Source organism: Hoplias malabaricus, chromosome 3 (assembly GCF_029633855.1).
Source record: "Hoplias malabaricus isolate fHopMal1 chromosome 3, fHopMal1.hap1, whole genome shotgun sequence".
In the NCBI taxonomy this organism is placed as follows: Eukaryota; Metazoa; Chordata; class Actinopteri; order Characiformes; family Erythrinidae; genus Hoplias; species Hoplias malabaricus.
This window is the reverse complement of record NC_089802.1, coordinates 8081458-8096141: the sequence shown is the minus strand read 5'-3', so window position 1 is coordinate 8096141 and position 14684 is coordinate 8081458. Positions and strand designations below refer to the sequence as shown.

General features: G+C 39.8%; 1 protein-coding gene across 2 annotated transcripts in view; it reads left to right on the top strand.

Annotated features, from left to right (window-relative positions):
- The window catches only part of ca10a (carbonic anhydrase Xa), a 337301-nt gene that overhangs the window by 120049 nt on the left and 202568 nt on the right, over nt 1-14684 (top strand). Inside the window, exon 1 of one of the 2 annotated variants that reach the window (XM_066664824.1) lies at nt 10052-10125. The exons of the other annotated variant lie outside the window; for it this stretch is intronic. Coding sequence (XP_066520921.1) covers nt 10071-10125 — 55 coding nt within the window. The 5' untranslated portion in view covers nt 10052-10070. Of the gene's footprint in view, nt 1-10051; nt 10126-14684 lie in introns of those variants that run through there. 2 annotated transcript variants of the gene reach the window in all.

Genomic DNA, 14684 nt, shown 5'->3' with positions numbered 1-14684 from the left:
ACAAGCTCAGTTCATGCGCAAAATGTACATACAGTGATATGGAAAAGTATGGGCACCCCTGATAATTATCATGATTTTCCTTTATAAATCATTGGTTGTTTGGATCAGCAATTTCAGTGAAATGTATCATATAGAAGACGAACTCAGTGATATTTGAGAAGTGAAATGAAGTTTATAGGGTTTACAGAAAGTTGCAATAATTATTTAAACAAAATTAGGCACGTGCATGAATTTGGGCACCCTTGTTATTTTATTGATTTTAATACCTTTATTACTACTTATTTGAACACAAAATTTGTTTTGTAAACTCCGTGACCCTTGACCGACATACACCGGTGAATCCGATTATGAGAAAGTGTTAAGGTGGCCAATTACAGGTTTTTCTCCTCTTTGCATCTTCTCTGAAGAGTGCCAACATGGGAGCCTCAAAACACCTCTCAAATGACCTGAAAACAAAGACTGTTCAACTGTTTTAGGGGAATGAAGCTATCAAAAAGCTATCTCAGAGATTTCAGCTGTCAGTTTCCACTGTGAGGAACATAGTGAGGAAATGGAAGACCACAGGCACAGTTGTAGTTAAGGTCCAAAGAGGCAGGCTAAGAAAAATCTCAGGTAAGCAGAGGCGAAGGATGGTGCGAACAGTCATAGTCAACCCACAGACCAGTTCCAAAGACCTACAACATCATCTTGCTGCAGATGGTATCAATGTGCATCGTTCAACTATTCAGCGCACTTTGCACAAGGAGAGGCTGTATGGGAGAGTAAAGCAAAAGAAGCCTGCATGTAAATGTGGCCATTGTTTTACGTATTGCACATCATTAGAAAATTATGTTTGGAGGCGAACATGAACTGCCCAGCTATCTGCTCTCTAACACTTATTTTACTCACTGATTGTTGCAAACAGAAAAGCAGCATAAAGGACATTCCAGCTCACTGAAGCATCAGCAAGGCCGAACTTTTATAATATTTGTATCAAGATCAGTCTGAAGTGGGGAAGCTTTACCACTTCTTCCATGAAAATCTGTTTCACCCGTTCTACTGTTTTAAAGATTCAGCACTCCAAGTCCATATTATGTGCTGTGGGACAATTTCAGATGGTGCATGTTTTGCTTGTGTTAGGAATTTTTAGCTCCACTCAAGTAATCAAAGTCAGCACAAGCTGGGGAACAAGCCTCATGTTATTATAATCATACACAAGATACACAAGACATAAGATGTAAAATATCCTATGCCAATCCATTAGAGCTTCACATAGGGTCCACCCCATTCTCTTCCTACCTGCAGCCACAAAAAATCCTGTTAGCACCCACTGTTCCTGCACCTAACCACTAAGATCGCTGTGGTTGTTTGTCATCCAATCAGCAACCAGCTACATTTAGCAACATTTAGGTGTACTAGTATTCTACACGTATCCACTAAGGTTGCTGTGGCCATTCATGGAAAAGAAATATGTTTTATAAGTTCATGCCAAAGTATGAATAAAAATTTTCCAGTGTTTTATTTATTATGAATAGTATGGTATTTCTTTGAAACCAGGTATTAAATAACACCAGGATTATTTTTCAGTGGGAAAAAAGCACTATAATCACAGAGTCACGGTTGTTAGGACAAAACCTTGTGTCTCCAAAATAATAACTATTCAGAGGATGGTTAAATACAACACTCTCTAGAAATATATGGAACATGTTTGTCTTGTTTTAGAAAATTTATGTTTTGTCCATTTTTTAAAGAATTTTACACAATGTAAAAGGATGTTGGTTAGGTTTTGAAGTCAAAAATGTGATAGTTATACAGAGACATATATATATAGATATAGAAGAAAATAGATATGAGAGAAAAGATATCCAGGTTCAAACACACATCAGATATCAAAAATATATCAGAGGCCTTTAGCTACAGATTTTGGATTTCAATCCTGGACTTTCTGTAGAGCTACAGCTGACTGAACTGCATGGTGCAAGTGATGTTTTTTCTACTGGCGATTACAGAATCCAGGACTGGATGCAGAATTCTGGACTGAAGGCCTGGAAACAGAGATTATTGATGTTTACTACTATCATAAGCCAGATATTTTGTGGGGAAGCAAAAACAACCACAGCACAATAATCATAACAAGGTCATCTATTGTTCCTGATATTTTGTTTGGATGTAGAATTACAGGCTTCCGCACGAGTGAGCTCAGAGTGTGAAATACCTCGCTGTAATTGAAGGGTTCTTGTGCTCCAGTGTTGTCTGGCGGGTTACTCACTCACTGTAATTTTTCTGAAGCAAGAACTGACGGCTGCACAACTTTTACGTAACAACTATTTGATTTTTAAGAGCAGAAATATCTAAATGTCACTTTGTTTTCTCTTCATCTTTTTATGATGGATCCATGAACGTATAAGAGGTCTGTATCCTCAATGAAAGTATCCATGAGTATAAGAGTAGCCATGGCTTTGGTCACTAGATATAAATATCTTGTCCTCCTCCTACTCCTACTAGACTTGCACTAAATATTGGAACATTGCTTTCAACATCTAATTGCATTCAGCCTAGACATCCACTTGGGGTCTAGTGATCGCTACTACCAATGGGTCATTCTCAGTATATTAGGAATCTGATTTACAAGTATGTCACACACACAGCCAAGCCATATGCTGTAAGTTCTTGAAGCCTGAAAGAGGCATACGTGCCTAGTTACAGTTTCAAGGACACACCTGAATTTTAGTTCTGAGACTTCCAGGGGGTCTAAAGGGTTAATTAAGGAGCCCCAGACCACATCTCCTTTGAATGAACACATCTTAATTATAGCAGCAGGGACCTCACAGAGCAGAAAGGAGAGGTACGCGAAACTGACATCTGGCTTCCTGGGCAGCAGTAACTTCCACAGCACAAACTGGGTCAATGAGCTGAGCCCCAGGTTCCGTGTGACTGAACACAGTGAAAATGCAGACATTCTGGGGAGCGCTTTAGGGCACTATTGATGTTACATATAAATCATATATATATATAAAAATGATAAACAGTTCATTTATGGCTCTGTTTTGAGAAGACGACTCTTGGAAAAAGGCAGAGAGAGAAGTTTGCAGTGGAATGTTTGAGGTTCTTGAGTGTGTTCAGTTTCTATGAATAACACAAGTTTGTTATGGATTATGGATGGCTTCCAGAGAGAAGTGCTTTTTGGCTCAGAATGAATTCTCGGGTATCTGTGTCTCAGTGGAGAACTTACAATAATCAGCCATAACACTAACACCCCTTCATATCTATACTCATTGTCCATTTCATCAGTTCCACTGACCATAAAGGAGCACTTTGTGGTTCTGTATTTACAGAATATGGACCATATGTTGTTCTGCATACTTTGTTAATTCACCCTGTCCTTTGATGTTCAAGACCTCCACAGGACCACCACAGAGCAGGTATGATTTGGGTGGTGTATCAGTCTCAGCCCTGCAGTGACACTGATGTAGTGGTGGTGTGTTTGTGTGTGTGTTGCGTTGGTACGAGTGGATCAGACACAGCAGTGTTATGAAGGATCTCAGTATATATGTGTCTAGTCATTTTCTAGGAGTCTAGGATGTTTTAAGCCAGCTTTAGCCCACCCCCCTCGCTCCCAAGAAGTTAGATTTTCAACTTCAGATTGGGAGCAGAAATGTATCGTATTCCATATTTTTTAATATTATATTGAACAATTTACAAACATTCATTTTTGATAGAGAGTTTATGGGTTTATGAGTTTAGAGAGTTTATGTAGATTAAATGCATACTGCTCTACTTTGAAGGTCCGTTTAAACACTTTTCAGTGAGTTTTTCTGACAGTGTAAAAGATGACAGAAAAACAAATGTTGAACAATGTCAGTCTTGAAAGATTTACCAAACCAGAGCCAGAGTAATTATCTACAAACCGAGAACCCTAGGAACACCGGAGAAACTTTCCAGGAGTGGCTGGCCTTCACTTTCCCCAAGGACACAAAGACAAATCATCCAGGATGTTAACAAAGGTTTCGGTTGAACATCCACGAAGCAACATGTCTCTCTAGCCTCAGTTAAGGTCAGTGTTCATGATGCCACAGTAAGAAAAATGGACCTGAGCAATCCATCTTTAGGGGCAATGTTCCATGGACAGACCAGTCCAAAGGGTCAGGTTTGGGCAACAGACTTCAGTTTCCATCTGTCACAGAACAATTCTGCAGTTCAAAATAGCTACAAGATGGCTGCAGTGGGAGGTAAAACTGGGCCATAGGGCAGTGATATGGGATATGACTGATACGTGACCCTATGCTGATGCTGATGTCTGACATATGATAATAACTTATAAATGCAATAGTATAGTATGATAATGACTCATAGAAGGTGTAGCATTTCTACAGCAACAGAGGTTCAGAGAACATCGCTGACCTACACTGCAACCATGACAACAACACACATCGAGTGTAATTATGAATTATTAGCTTTTGCAAGCTTGAACATACCCCCTGGAGGACATGTCATTCAATGACATGATACCAGCTTTATCATGTTCCGGTTTGTGGTTGGTCTGGAACCTACCTGGTATCAACTGCATGCAATTTAGTCATCTGTCTATCACAGGGCATCATGTACTCGCATGTACTCACACACTCATAGCTATGAACACTTTAAAAGTGTCATTCTGCTTACCATCATATGTTTTTGACTCTGGAAGGAAACCAGAGCCTAGGAGGAAACCTAACTAACTGTGACCCAAGGCTAAAGTTATTGCTATTAAGGATTCACGTGTTGGATACCTTTAAGTCATATACTGGTCCACATTAGCTGCTGCCATATCATCCAAGTTGATGCTGCACATTGGTTGTGGTGGCGGCAATATCATCATGTTCCAAACATGGTCATATGCATTTCTGCATATATTTCTGAATGTAAAGGCCCCCTTCTTTATTGATCGACCAGCTTGTTTAATACGAAGACCACTGGTTATTGGTCATTCTGTTTTATTACAGAAATTTGGTAGATGGCGATAAATTAAAAACTTAATTGTAGGCCATGAAGTCTTCCATTAAGGCACTGAACACCCCATTGGTTGTGCAATAGAACAAGACATGAGGTAGTTTATGTAATACTATAACACTCAATAAAAAACTGGACTGACCAATGGAGAAATATGTGGGCAACTCTCCAGCGTTATATCTGAAGAGCTATACCACTGGGGAGATAAGTGTTTTCCCTGCTCAAACACACCTGGTTCAGCTACTGAAGGACTTGATGATTAGCGATCACTCAATCAGGTTCTTTATAGCAGGGAAAATACTAATCAGTGCAAACCTGGCTCTCTCCAAGAGTAGTGTTTGAGATGTTTCTGAAAAAAATATTAAAACGCTAGCAAACAAACAATAACAACAACAAAACCTTTAGCTCCATGGATCAGCTTGGTTATCTGACTTGAAAAATTGCAAGTTAGTTTTCCCTCCCAGAGAAAAGGAAGGTCAACACATAAAAGCTGTGTAAAGAGAGATTGACATTCATTTATTTAATTTGTAAATCTGTATCTATGTTGCAATTACGTTTTAGGAGATATTTCTGACCCAAATATTCAAATATTTATGTGCAGTGAAATTGCTGATAACAGCTGATAAACCACCACAACTGTTGTGAGATCCCAAACCATAGGGATTGGAAGCATTCAGTATGAAAGTAACTTCAGATGGTTTATCACTGCAAAAGTGGATTAAGATAGCTTTGATTTCCAATTTATATAAACATATATACATATATACAAAAACAAACCACAGAAAATTGAAGTATTTACTTTAACCTTTATAGCATCAATATATTTTTGTACAGTCCATTCACAGGCATAAATAAACAAGAACATCCATCTTTATATCCTGCGTTTGTTCCCGGTGACTCTGGACTTGACACTACACCTTCAGCATCCATCAAGAGACAAACACCTGGGCATTAATAGCATCACCAGATTAGCAGGACTATTGATTACACATGAAGCTGCCTCACTGCACATAAAATACAGTGCTGTGTTGGCCCTGCAGTTGTAGTCAATGCCACACAGCTACTGGGTCTCAGGGTACTGGGTTCTGTCCTTGCTTCAGGTCATGTCTCATTGTCCATAAAGTCTGAGAGTGTGATGCTCTGTGATGGCACTATATCCAGGTTGTTTTTACCTTGTGCCCAAGGATTCCAGGTAGGCTCTGCGACCTCGATGAAGCGGTTACAAAAAAATGAATGAATGAGTGAATGATAGCAACCAAATAACACAACAGATTGAAGTACATCAATAATAGTTATATCCTATAAGGGCAAATATTTTTTCATACCTGCTTATCTACCTTTTTTTTCTGAAGTTCATTCACTCATTCATGGTCTTTAACCGCAATGCGTGAACACAAACTGGAGGGGGTGTCAGCCATTTGCTGGGTGACACACATGTATTCAATCACACCTATGGACACATTTGAGCAGTCAATCCACCTACCAACGTGTGTTTTTGGACCGTGGGAGGAAACCCACTCAGGCACAGGGGGAACACACCAAACTCCTCACAGACAGTCACCTGTAGCAGGGCTGGAATCCACAACCCCAGGACCCTAGCTGTGTGACTGTGACACTACCTGTTTACATTCGATACTGGAACATTCTTGTGAGAATTTGGTAGCATTCAGGCTCAAAACATAAGGGAGATTAGGTAAATGATGCTGGAAGATTTGGTCTGGATCAAAAAGCCACTCCAGCACAACTCTATTATATTGCATGGAGCTCAAGAAAAAAAAAACTGTTCCACTGCTCCTCAGTCTGAAAAAACTGCTGGACCATTTTATACCCCTCTAGCCAAGACTTGACATTTCATTCGTTATATTATTTTTTATGCTGTTTAAGCTGTATATGTACAATAAAGCATCATTATCCACAATGAATTTACCTTAAAGTATCTGAATTTAATAACTGCCAGAGAATGTGGACTGGCTTTGTCCCACTGAAACTGGCATGGGTCTCCTATGAAAAGATGTCATTACTGCAGTGTATGTGTCTCCAAAATATCAGTATAAGCCTCAGTATCAATGGTACCTTCACATCTACACAGATCACCCATGCTGTGGACACTCATGCACCCCATTTTGGTTGGGCACTTTCCTTATGTAATCGTCTGTATGATATTTTTTATTTTTGGCAAATTTCTCAAAAAAAAAAAAAAGGTGAAATGTGGAGTTGTCTGAACCACAGATAACTTTCCACTGTGGTTCAGTCCATCTCACATGACTTTAGGCAGAGAGAACTCGCCAGTATTTCACCTCAAAATTAATATATGGCTTCCTCCTTCTTGCATTTTTATGTTGCATTCCTTGATGCAGTGACATATCATGTTAGAGTGACAATGATTTTACAGTGTACTCCTGAGCACATGTGGATGTGTCAGTCACGGTAGCATGACAGTTTCTTAAACAAACCCACCTGAAGGCTTGCTGGTCACACACAGAACATATGTTTCCCACCCTTGGACTTTAGGCTCTGTGATTTCCCCTGACTCCCTGAATCTTTTAGATGATTTACACTTTTTGAACTATATTGTTCGAGTGCTTTGTGAATTCTCCTTTTATACCTTTCATATTATTCACCTGCTAACAGTGTAGTGCTTCAAACAAACTTTCTATAAATGGTTTACAGTATTTTGCCCTACAGCAACTTTTTTGCAAGTTTTTGCAGTGTGTTGCAGGCATTAGATTCTTTGTTTATATTTATAAAACACAGTTAAATTGGAAACCCTTGAGATTTGTTCTTTGTACTTTATCAGTTATAAGGCAACATCTATGATTGTGGTGAGATGCAGGTCTTACTTATGTTCAAAAGCTCCATGTCTTTCAAGGTGTGATGTCATGTTTGGGGAGAAAAACAACTTTTGTTTGTATGCGACTGACGTTTAAATTGTAAGTTTTTATTCACTGTTTGAATTACCACAGAAACTTGTTTGTAACTGGAGTTATTTACTTTGTAGCACATTCAGTCGGCTTACTTTCATGAAGGCCACATTTTATGCCCCACACACACTAATGTTAGAAGTTAAGTGTCACGCCCTTGTCCTGTCATGTCTGTTTTCCCCGCCATGTGCTCTCTTAACACATGGCTCTGTTTGTTATTGTCCATGTCTCCGCCCTTGTTCCGCCTGTGTTCAGCATGTATTTAAGTTCCCTTGTCTCACTTCTTGTTGGTCGGCCATTCGTTTCATTCCTCAAGTCATGTTGTTCCTTTTCCAATGTTGCTGTGTCATGTTACCAGTCTGGTCTGTCTGTCTTAGTCGTTTCCTTTGTCATGTTATTAAGTTTGTCTGTCATTTTTGCTCTAGCCCTCCGTGTTTAGTTTCAGATTTAGCAGTATGTTTATGTTTATCTTTAGCTATCTGTGTTTATTTAGCTTTCTAGGTCTCTGTCAAGTATCTCTGTCTAGGTCTTTAGTCTGTCTGTCTTTCCTGTTTGCTATAGTTCTCCGTTTTAGGTTTAGTCTGTCTAGCTCTTTTGTATTTTAGTTTAGTCTGCTTAGCTTCCTTTGTCTGTCTCTGTTAGCTCCCTTTGTCTGTCTGTTTCTGTGAAAGTCTCTTTGTTTTGTTATATTCTTTTGTTAATAAAATCTGTGTTTTAGCATGCGCGTCCGCCTCCGTCAGTCTGCCATCCGTGATTCCTGACATTAAGAAAGTAATAAATTATATTAAAAAAATAGAATTATGTTCTCTGAGAGTGGTGTTTTTATTTTCAGTTAGAAACTTTGACTAAATATTTGCATATAAGATAATTAACTAAATTATTGATTCATAAGGAGATTTCAGTGTCACAGCAGCATGTTACACATACTGTACAAGAACTGTCATAGATTAGTCAGGGTGGTGGTTACAGTAGTAGTTTTAAACATAAGCTTTGAAGAATGAAATATATCTGTGTACTGTACATATACAAAGTATCCATGAGTGGCATAAGTAGGTATTCTACTAATAACAGCATGAGATGTAAACTCTCAATAGAGCTGCACTAATCACAGTTTTCAGTCCAAAGCACAGAATGAAGTAAAAATGTTATATCAACAGCAGCAGGTTCAGTGCCATTCACACAGGGCACCTCAGTGTGTGTTCACTGTAAACCTGGAGCTGTGTAATATAACTCAGCACAGTTTAGAAAGCAGGATATCAGTAGTGTTCCTGTAGTAAGGAGTGTAGAGCAGTGCTGGTTGCTGGTCTTTCAAAGAAGGGAAGGTCTTTATTGGTTTGTCAATTTATTTATACATAAATTCTGCCCTCCATTCCTTTTCAAGAAAATGGCCTTTGATCCTATTGTATCAAGTAGGTGTCTTTTCCAGGGTCTTCACAAGTGTCCTCTCGATGGCCTGCAGAGCTAGGCTGTTTTGATGGCCAAATACCAAGAAATGGGTTGCAGTTTGTCTTTTGACTTCACTCGGAAAATCTGTGATGGGTCTGAAGCTCCCAGTGATTAAGTGACGGTGTAGAGTTCAAAATAGCAGTCAATCAAAACAGGATTCAGCCTTTCGACTGATCCTCTAATCATCTTGCAGAAGCTCCACACCCAGACCTGCCCACAGCTCCATTCGCCGTTCAGGGTTCGGGGGCGGGACAAAATTGTGGCATTTATCCAATGAATGGTGATTATCGAAGCAATGGAAAAAATCCTTCCATGCAGTCCCTCTGAAGTGAATTGATGCTCAGCTTCTACGGGTAAATGCATTGACACTACGGAAATGTCTGAGAAGTTAACAAAGTCGAGTCAGTCGATTTGTGATAATCAGTGTTTGTAGTCAATCAAATGTTAACACAACTGTACATATTTGACCATTTTATTTTTGACCTTTTAGGGAAAGCTGGGCTTCACTTGCAGTCTTATTACAGTGAGCAGGAAAGAACTTAACGCAACAGAGATGATTCGGTCAGTATTATGTATGTGTATATGTATGTGTGTATTTATCGGTATATTTTTGTGTATAAAAATATGAGTATATGACTTCAGTGTGGTATAAGGAGACACTTAAGATATTTTTTTCTGAAGCTTGAGAAGATGACTTAGTGTCCTGTATCACCACAGGGAACTGTTTGATGAGTCATGAAGGTGAAAATGTTGTTCTCATGCTTTTTGCACAGCTCTGGCCAGGCCAAAGGTAAATGTGTGTGTGTGTGTGTGTGTGTGTTATGTTACCTGTAATCCTCCCTGTGTCCTTTGTGTAGAGAGGTTAAAAGCAGATAATCTGCTCTAGTCATTTAATCGGGCAAAATGTTCAGAATGAAGGCAGGTGTCCCAGCTTAACACCACTCTGTGTGAATTATCAGCAGGAAATAGGTCAATGTCACCTTACCTACTACACAAAACCCAACGATCCATTAGAACCCGGACGTACTTATACGGTTGGGCAAAACTCAGAGTTCACCTTTACACAGAAAATTACTCTGCCTCAGCAACTAAATATGACATCAAGTTTTCAGAAGTTATTTTAACCTCACTTTGGCTTTAATACTCCTTCCAGTCTGATCAGCAGAACTGCTTTCACTTCTTCAGAGGTGACATAAACAGGGAGGCTTTTCCACATCTCTGAAGTTACAGAGATGGTTCTGGTTGCATTCCCTGCTTCTCCTGATTGAAGGAATCCCAAACCCATTCAGGGATGTTGGGGTCTGGGCTCTGGGGTGGACAGCCCACTGTTCTGAGAACGCCAGCAGCTTCTTTGTTTTTCCTTGATTTGGAAAGCTTCTTTTTCTTTTTTTTTTTTTGTCTGTTTCCTTCTCTCTGTAACAGTTTCTTGACTGTACACATCCTTGCAGACCCACATGGCTGATTTTTAATTTAATTTAATTTTTTTTCCATAGTGGAAGCATGGACACAAACACCTGTGGATGCTTTTAGATCAGATATCAGATGCAAGACTGGAGCTTGACCTCCTCATATCTCTCAGAGATTGCTTTATAAGCCATAAGTGCGTGGTTGTTATGACTCACATTTTTAGAAAATGTATTAATTCTACTGAACTCTGTTTCTGGAATCACGTATTCTTTTGTCAGATATTTCTTCGTTTCTGATACTGGGGCATTGTCCTATATCTGAACCCCTCAGAAATCTAGTGAAATGTTTTCACTTCATGACAATAAAATAAAAATGAAGTCTCGGATTTCTGAAGATCATTTTCGTTTTGCAGCTAGGAAAAGCTATGATAATGTGTGTGTGTGTGTGTTTAATGTACTCACAAGTGTGGTGCATTCCTATGCACAGAGATGACGAATGCAAGTGCCATTAAAAGCGTCGAGAGGAATACAAGGGTCTACAGTATATCTCCTTTTAATGGAGAAGTAACACAGAGCTCATATTGTGCTTCTTGTTTTAAGAGACCAAATGGTGTGTGGGTGAAACACATTTTTATCTGTAGGTGTTAGATTTCTCTAAAAAGCAACGGGTTTAGGAGCCCTACAGGGCGGATAACTAAGGGAAAACTGCCCACAGTTTCCATGGTGCATAGAAAGACGACTCGCAAAAGAGCACTTGCGTAAATGCAAACCATGTGACGTTATGATTCATGATGCCTATAGCTGCCATATGGAACCGCAGCGAGTGTGTCAACATGTCACTCTGTTTATTTATCTGTTTTGTCAGGTTTTAAGTCAAACACCATTATTTGTACACCACCTTTTCATACATTAAGACTCAGCTATTCCCACAGCTGATTTAATAGTCAGCAGAGGTCTGCGTGCTGGTCTGCCTTGTAGATGTAAAGTCAGAGACAGTAGCTCATCTGTTGGTCATCCTTTAGTCCTACAGCAGTGGACACAGGGCATAGGATTTTTATTTTTCAGTTTAAGAGAATTTATAAAAAATATTCATTCATTCATTATCTGTAACTCATATCCAGTTCAGGGTCGCGGTGGGTCCAGAGCCTACCTGGAATCATTGGGCGCAAGGCGGGAATACACCCTGGAGGGGGCGCCAGTCCTTCACGGGGCAACACACACACACTCACACCTACGGACACTTTTGAGTCGCCAATCCACCTACCAACGTGTTTTTGGACTGTGGGAGGAAACCGGAGCACCCGGAGGAAACCCATGCAGACACAGGGAGAACACACCAAACTCCTCACAGACAGCCACCCGACTCAAACCCACAACCTCCAGGTCTCTGGAGCTGTGTGACTGCGACACTACCTGCTGCGCCACCGTGCCGCCCCTTATAAAAAATATGTGTTATAAATATGATACGTGTTAGTACTTTGAATTCAGGAATATAGCTGTAATATAGCATTTTATCATTATATTTTTGACAACAGGAGTCATTCTGCTGTGACATTAACAGACGTAGTTAACCTGTATGTTTGATTCGAAGCTACAATGTTCAATGAGATATTGTGTGAGGTGTAGCGAAGAGAAGAGTTACAACGCTCACCTCCAGACCTCAACACTTCTGAAGTGTACGGAGATATCAAGCAGAACAAATGGCCATCGTGATAAAGGATAATCAAAAACTGATTGTTAGTCAGGCATGTAATTGAGTGACCACATGCTTTCACTACAGTCACTGAGGGTAGCCTTAAAAAAATCTGCATGAAACAAATGAGGCATTTACGTGGATGAAACAATTCCCATTAGTGCCGTTAATCTGATGGGCATTAGGGGCCTGGGCTATTTTTAAAAGTGTCCTGCAATTTGTTGATTGATAGAGGAGCCTGTATTTATCTTCCTCTATTTGATCAACACTCAGGCATTGACAGTCAGCCCACAGAGGCCAGACAAACACCAGCCTTCTCCTCCAAGCCTCCGCAGCTTCGTTCTTTATTTGGGGGGTTGAGGAAGGACAAATTATAAATTCAGTCTTGAGTTTATGCGTTGTATAAGGTACGAGGTTGAGGCGTCCAATCTAGAATATAAACCTTGTTGTGTCCCGCGATTGCTCTCCCTTTGGAGGAAAAAATGACTTTCATTATTTCATTTAATTTTTAATATCTCTAAAACCCACGAGAGTTGGCCTGACAAATGCAACCTGCATGTTTTTTTTCTTATTATTATTGAACACGCAGTAGATAAGAGCAGTGCAGATTTGTTGTTTTTTTTTGTTTGTTTTTTTTCACAGTACCACACTTGTACTTTCCATTCCTAACACTCTCTCTCTCTCTGGCAAATAAGCACAGGCAAATGAATGCAAACACATCCTATTATTGTGGATATCATGGGAGATGGAATGCTAAGAATGAGTGACACATTAGGTCTCGGGTCCAGTGGGGAAAACATTAATCAAAACAGAAGCCAAATTGAGTCATCTGCATTGCTCAGAATGGCTTATAATTATTAGTAATTTTATCTTCACATGCTGCACTTCCACAAACATCATTTGCTTTCCTTTACTTACTCTCATCGAGCACAGAAACTGGTCACAGAGACACTGCAGTCATTGACTCCTCCTGTATTTACACCTTAATAAATGAATAATGAACACTGACTTTTTGATCATGTTTATTTTAGAAACTCTAATAACTCTTTTTTTTCTACACCATTTAAAGGGTACCATGGTGGCACTGCAGGGAGCGTGGTGGCTCATAGCTCCAAGGTCCTGGGGTGTTGCGTTTGATTCTTGCCTTGGGTCACTTGGGTCTGTGAGGAGCTGGTTTGTTTTCCCTGTGTCCGTGTGGGTCTCCCCCGGGTGCTCAGGTTTCCTCCCAGAGTCCAAAAAACACATATTGTTAGGTGGACTGGCAGTGTGAAATTCCTCACAGGTGTGTGTGTGTGTGTATGTGAGTTATTGGGTGAATATATGATGCACTGTGACGGATGGGTACCTTGTCCTTGAATGAATGAATGAATGAATGAATGAATGAATGAATTATTTGAACATGGCCACTCTTCTTCACACTGCCTCAATTATAAAAGTCTCAGTTATAACTTTTTTGAGTTTATATATTAAGTATTTTCTTTTCTAGATACAGTCTATTAAATGTGATTTCTGGCACTAAAGATTGATAACGTGTAAATAATGGCCTGACTTAATGAAGCATGGTCTCTGACTTTTGCAGTGTATTGTATTTTTAATTAGGACATTGGGTAAGTTTATTGAAAGCCCATTTTCTATCAATCTTTACTCGTTTTAAATCATTTACTCCCTGAAAAATGGAACTGGAGCAGTGTCTGGTCCTGGTCCTCAGCAGGGCTGCCACATCCTGGACGGGGAGTGGTGGAGGGGTATTACTTACCCTGTAGTATTACTGAAGGGGTAGAGGCTGGAGACAAACCAAGTTACAAACCAATAGTTCTCGCTCTGATACCGTCTGTTGTTCCCTGTATGCACAATCTTCATGTGGTTTTGCGTATCCAGTAGTTGATAGATTAAAGGTAAGGTAAACTTTCATTTTTCATACTGTGTTCAAAAGCGTAGGATGGTGTGATGCTCCCCGTGTTCGCATCATAGCAAAACGCGACATATCGCTCTGCTTTCGAATAACCTGATTTACAAGGCAATGACTTAATAGAACTCTCATTAGTTAGACAGCTGTTTAGGAAGTGAATTTTCACTATGTTTTCGAACACAGCCTACGTAACAACCAATCAAATAAAAGTATCCATCCGCTACCACAACAGAGACCTGCACGCCACACCCATGTAAGTGTGGGGAAGAGAACACTGTCGCAACTGCAGAACATGTGTTTATTTTAATGTGAATGAATATGTGAATGGAAGTGCGTTTTCA